This window comes from Nerophis lumbriciformis, linkage group LG37, assembly GCF_033978685.3.
Source record: "Nerophis lumbriciformis linkage group LG37, RoL_Nlum_v2.1, whole genome shotgun sequence".
Taxonomy (NCBI): Eukaryota; Metazoa; Chordata; class Actinopteri; order Syngnathiformes; family Syngnathidae; genus Nerophis; species Nerophis lumbriciformis.
The window spans coordinates 4577501-4584347 of record NC_084584.2 but is presented as its reverse complement, the minus strand read 5'-3'; the positions used below and the strand labels follow the sequence as shown (position 1 = coordinate 4584347).

Here is a 6847-nt window from a genome sequence, read left to right as displayed (position 1 = left end):
TGGCATGCGCACACACACACACACGCACACTCATCCTTCCCACACAAAGCAAAGCAAAGTTACCCGCATGAGCATTAAAGCTCCTTCAGTGTGTCATAATAAATATTTGCAACAGCATGCAGGTCACATGACTGGCGTGATACGGGTGAGGGGGGGCGGGGACGATCAGTAGTTGAGTGCTGAATGTCAGCATTTCACACACACACACACACACATGTATTGCCTACTTTGTGTGGACCCACGTTTGGTTAGTAGGTTGTGAGGGCCCCCCTTTCCACTATAGCTAGAAGAATGAAAAACATATATTCTCGCACTAGATGGGAGTAGAGAGTTGCTATCTCACTTCAGAATGCAAAACACACACACATACACACACACAATTTGCTACAGTGGTCGTGCGGTGTGGGGACACTAGAAGGTGCTACGGGTCGCCACGGGACTGACCACGGGTGTGTCCATAGTTCTGTGGCGTGTTGCAGTCACACATTGCACGAAGGACGGCGCTAAGAATAAGTTAAGTCCAGCATTTACCGCCGACGCTTGAGGTCCGTGAGTTCAGGGGGAGGGCAGTGTGCCTCACCTTGCCACCTCACTCGGGGGCGGAGTCTGAAGGCGTGGGGGTCGGGGCGGGGTGTACGCCCACACGGGTGGAAATTGGGTTTTGAGGCGGTGAGGCGACAGTGGATAGAGAACGCCCTCTGGAGGGACGACGGCGTGACGAGAAGAGGAAGTCAGGGTGAAAAGAAGGTGTAGAAAAGGTTGGAGGAGACAGGATGGCGGCGGCGGAGGCCACCTGCGAGGAGCGGGCTGCCGTCAGAGGCTGGTGGCGGAGGCGCTGGAGTCGGGGAGGTAGGTGGTGACCACGCGGTAGCCCTGGGCGCGGCGGATCATGTCGCGGATCTCCCCGTTGAGCTCCAGCAGCTTGGAGCAGATCAGGCTGAGGTCCTGGCGGGAGCCCACCAGGGCGATGGTGCCGGTCTGGCCCAAGGTCTGGTGGCGGAAGTAGACGTTGAGCAGCGTGTGGACCTCGTTCTCCGAGCCGCCGCCAAACACGCCGTGGGGCCAGCGCCGCCTGCAAGGCGAGAGGAGAGGTAGGTGGCGGGCGGGAGGGAGGGAGGAGGCGGCGGCGGTGGTGGTGTCTCACCCAGGCCCGGCCCTAACCAATCTGGCGCCCTAGGCAAGATTTTAGGTGGCGCCCCCCCACATCGGCAGTGAAGTGTATATACGCACAAGAAACCGAATAGCTTTGTCTTTGACCTTTTTTTTTTTACTTAAAGAAAGCAAATTAACAATCAGAATAGTTAACAAGATAAAAAAAAATATGAATAAATAAATGAATGCAAAAAATAAAAAATGAATATATGAAATACAATATTTTTTACATACATATTGCTTAATTTACATTAATGATGTGCACTTTAACAACTAGGCTGACAACTATACCTAATATATAAAGGGGTGGAAAAGTGACTATTACCTGCAGGGCAAACATTAGCTAACCAGAAGGCAATAACAATGTAAACAAAAAACACCTGCTTAAAAGATCTAATACAAATGTCCCTGAGGAATGTAAGGTGGGAGTACTGTAATTACCTAACGTTACATTATTATTTTCCATAACAATTTAGCCCCCTCCACAATATTAACCCGACGTTAAAACAGAACTAGCTATTTATTGATTAGCAATTGCCGAATCATGTGACATTAGCTTAATGCTAAAAAGCCAGGTTACTATCACATTCTGTAACAGACAAATAATTTCATGTAGGCTAACGTTACCTACCTGCTACCTCTTTGTCTTTTTCTCGTTTCTCCTCCTCTTCTTTTCTCTTATTTCTTCCCTGGGCACCTGACAGTTTTGGCCGTTTTGACATCTTGTGTTGATTTTTTGATGTGGTGACGTCCAAAAAGAGTCATGATACGGGAAGGGAGAGGGCGCACCGTGTGGGGGGGGGGGGTTCATTGGGCCATGTAAGTGTATATTTTTTTTGCACCATGACTAGGGAAGGTTGTTTTTATTGGGCCATATAAGTATATTTCTTTGCACCATGACTAGGGAAGGTTGTTTTAATTGGGCCATATAAGTATATTTTTTTTTATATATTTTTAATTTGCCGTGGTCTGATATAACTGATACTAGTTATTGTTTACAACTATACCTAATATATAAAGGGGTGGAAAAGTGACTATTACCTGCAGGGCAAACATTAGCTAACCAGAAGGCAATATAACAATGTAAACAAAAAACACCTGCTTAAAAGATCTAATACAAATGTCCCTGAGGAATGTAAGGTGGGAGTACTGTAATTACCAAACGTTACATAATTATTTTCCATACCAATTTAGCCCCCTCCACAATATTAACCCGACGTTAAAACAGAACTAGCTATTTATTGATTAGCAATTGCCGAATCATGTAACATTAGCTTAATGCTAAAAAGCCAGGTTACTATCACATTCTGTAACAGACAAATAATTTCATGTAGGCTAACGTTACCTACCTGCTACCTCTTTGTCTTTTTCTCGTTTCTCCTCCTCTTCTTTTCTCTTTTTTCTTCCCTGGGCACCTGACAGTTTTGGCCGTTTTGACATCTTGTGTTGATTTTTTGATGTGGTGACGTCCAAAAAGAGTCATGATACGGGAAGGGAGAGGGCGCACCGTGCGGGGGGGGGGGGGGGGGGGCTACATGCTAATATCACATTTTAACATCATGCTATATTAGCATAGCTATGTGAGCTTCATGCTAACATCACATTTTAACATCATGCTCAGTTAGCAACTCAAACATAATGTGAGCTACATGCTAATATCACATTTTAACATCATGCTATGTTAGCAACTCAAACATAGCTATGTGAGCTACATGCTAATATCACATTTTAACATCATGCTATATTAGCATAGCTATGTGAGCTTCATGCTAACATCACATTTTAACATCATGCTCAGTTAGCAACTCAAACATAATGTGAGCTACATGCTAATATCACATTTTAACATCATGCTATGTTAGCAACTCAAACATAGCTATGTGAGCTACATGCTAATATCACATTTTAACAACATGCTACGTTAGCAAAATTAGCATAGATATGTAAGTTACAGGCTAACATCACATTTTAACATCATGCTCGGTTAGCAACTCAAACATAATGTGAGCTACATGCTAATATCACATTTTAACCTCATGTTATATTAGCATAGCTATGTGAGCTTCATGCTAACATCACATTTTAACATCATGCTCGGTTAGCAACTCAAACATAATGTGAGCTACATGCTAATATCACATTTTAACATCATGCTCAGGGGGGGGGGGGGGGGGGGCTGGTGGAGGGGGGGGGAGGTTGGAGGGGGGTTCGTAATGTTGTAACAAATAATATTTCTATTATATAGGCTTTACTTTGCATTTTAATTAACGTGGGATTATTTTTTGTATTTAGAAATAATAGTACCATTTTAAAAAAAAAATTTTTCTCCAACATTTGTGGCACTGGCGTGGCGCCCCCTGATGGACGGCGCCCTTAGCATTTGCCTATACGGCCTATGCCACGGGCCGGCCCTGGTCTCACCTGCACTCTTGGATGTAGCGGACCGCTTTGGTGAACTCGTGGTTCCTCAGGCACTCCAGCACCGCCTTCACCGCCGCCTCCGAGGACGGGAAGCTGGGGACCACCATGGCGGCCAGCTGGGCGGCGTGCGCGTGGGTGTGAGCCAGGTGTTTGTGCTCCAGGTCGCTGGCCACCGCCGCCTCCGCCGCCTGCAGGCTGCTCCTCAGCTCCGTCAGCTCCCGGGACATGTTGAGCAGCTACACCGCAACACAGCCTTTTTGGTCAACTCTTTTCAACGCCATGCAGAGTCAAAGGAAACTTAACAGTATTTGGATAATCTTTTTTTTAATGAAAACATTTTTTTTTACATATAAATGTATATAATATTATTTTACATATAAACTACATATATGTATATAATATTTTACATATAAACTACATATATATGTATATAATATTATTTTACATATAAACTACATATATGTATATAATATTATTTTACATATAAATGTATATAATATTATTTTACATATAAACTACATATATGTATATAATATTTTACATATAAACTACATATATATGTATATAATATTATTTTACATATAAACTACATATGTATGTATATAATATTATTTTACATATAAACTACATATATGTATATAATATTATTTTACATATAAATGTATATAATATTATTTTACATATAAACTACATATATATGTATATATTATTTTACATATAAACTACATATGTATGTATATAATATTATTTCACATATAAACTACATAAGAATGTATATAATATTATTTTACATATAAACTACATATATATGTACATAATATTATTTCACATATAAACTACATATATATGTATATAATATTATTTCACATATAAACTACATATGTATGTATATAATATTATTTCACATATAAACTACATATGTATGTATATAATATTATTTTACATATAAACTACATATATGTATATAATATTATTTTACATATAAATGTATATAATATTATTTTACATATAAACTACATATATGTATATAATATTTTAGATATAAACTACATATATATGTAAATAATATTATTTTACATACAAACTACATATATATGTATATAATATTATTTTACATATAAACTACATATAAATGTATATAATATTATCTTACATATAAACTACATAAAAAAGTATATAATATTATTTTACATATAAACTACATATATATGTATATATTATTTTACATATAAACTACATATAAATGTATATAATATTATTTTACATATAAACTACATAAAAATGTATATAATATTATTTTACATATAAACTACATCTATATGTATATAATATTATTTCACATATAAACTACATATATGTATATAATATTTTAGATATAAACTACATATATATGTATATAATATTATTTTACATACAAACTACATATATATGTATATAATATTATTTTACATATAAACTACATATATGTATATAATATTATTTTACATATAAATGTATATAATATTATTTTACATATAAACTACATATGTATATAATATTATTTTACATATAAACTACATATATCTGTATATAATATTATTTTACATATAAACTACATATAAATGTATATATTATTTCACATATAAACTACATATGTATGTATATATTATTTTACAAATAAACTACATATATGTATATAATATGATTTTACATATAAATGTATATAATATTATTTTACATATAAACTACATATATGTATATAATATTATCTTACATATAAACTACATATATATGTATATCATATTATTTTACATATAAACTACATATATGTATATAATATTATTTTACATATAAACTACATATATATGTATATAATATTATTTTACATATAAACTACATATAAATGTATATATTATTTCACATATAAACTACATATGTATGTATATAATATTATTTTACATATAAACTACATATATGTATATAATATTATTTCACATATAAACTACATATATATGTATATATTATTTTACATATAAACTACATATATATGTATATATTATTTTACATATAAACTACATATATATGTATATAATATTATTTTACATATGAACTACATATATATATGTATATAATATTATTTTACATATAAACTACATATATATGTATGTAATATTATTTTACATATAAACTACATATATATGTATATAATATTATTTTACATATAAACTACATATATGTGTATATAATATTATTTTACATATAAACTACATATATATGTATATAATATTATTTTACATATAAACTACATATATATGTATATAATATTATTTTACATATAAACTACATATATATGTATATAATATTATTTTACATATAAACTACATATACAGTATGTGTGTATAATATTTTACATATAAACTACATATATATGTATATATTATTTCACATATAAACTACATATGTATATATGTATATAATATTATTTCACATATAAACTACATATATGTATATAATATTATTTCACATATAAACTACATATGTATGTATATAATATTATTTTACATATAAACTACATATGTATGTATATAATATTATTTTACATATAAACTACATAAAAATGTATATAATATTATTTTACATATAAACTACATATATATGTATATAATATTATTTTACATATAAACTACATACAAATGTATATAATATTATTTTACATATAAACTACATATATATGTATATAATATTATTTTACAAATAAACTACATACAAATGTATATAATAATATTTTACATATAAACTACATATATATGTATATAATATTATTTTACAAATAAACTACATATGTATGTATATAATATTATTTCACATATAAACTACATATATGTATATAATATTATTTTACATATAAATGTACATAATATTATTTCACATATAAACTACATATATGTATATAATATTATTTTACATATAAATGTACATAATATTATTTTACATATAAACTACAAATATATGTATATAATATTATTTTACAAATAAACTACATATTTATGTATATAATATTATTTCACATATAAACTACATATATGTATATAATATTATTTTACATATAAATGTACATAATATTATTTCACATATAAACTACATATATGTATATAATATTATTTTACATATAAATGTATATAATATTATTTTACATATAAACTACATATATGTATATAATATTATTTTACATATAAATGTACATAATATTATTTTACATATAAACTACATATATGTATATAATATTTTACATATA

The 6847-nt window shown here is 31.3% G+C and overlaps 1 protein-coding gene across 1 annotated transcript in view; it reads right to left on the bottom strand.

Annotated features, from left to right (window-relative positions):
- Nucleotides 1-666: 666 nt before the first annotated feature.
- The window catches only part of fryb (furry homolog b (Drosophila)), a 231855-nt gene continuing 225674 nt past the window's right edge, over nucleotides 667-6847 (bottom strand). Inside the window, exons 64-65 of the mRNA XM_072912548.1 lie at nucleotides 3574-3809; nucleotides 667-1072 (exon numbers count right to left, since the gene is read on the bottom strand). Coding sequence (XP_072768649.1) covers nucleotides 814-1072; nucleotides 3574-3809 — 495 coding nt within the window. The 3' untranslated portion in view covers nucleotides 667-813. The remainder of the gene's footprint in view (nucleotides 1073-3573; nucleotides 3810-6847) is intronic.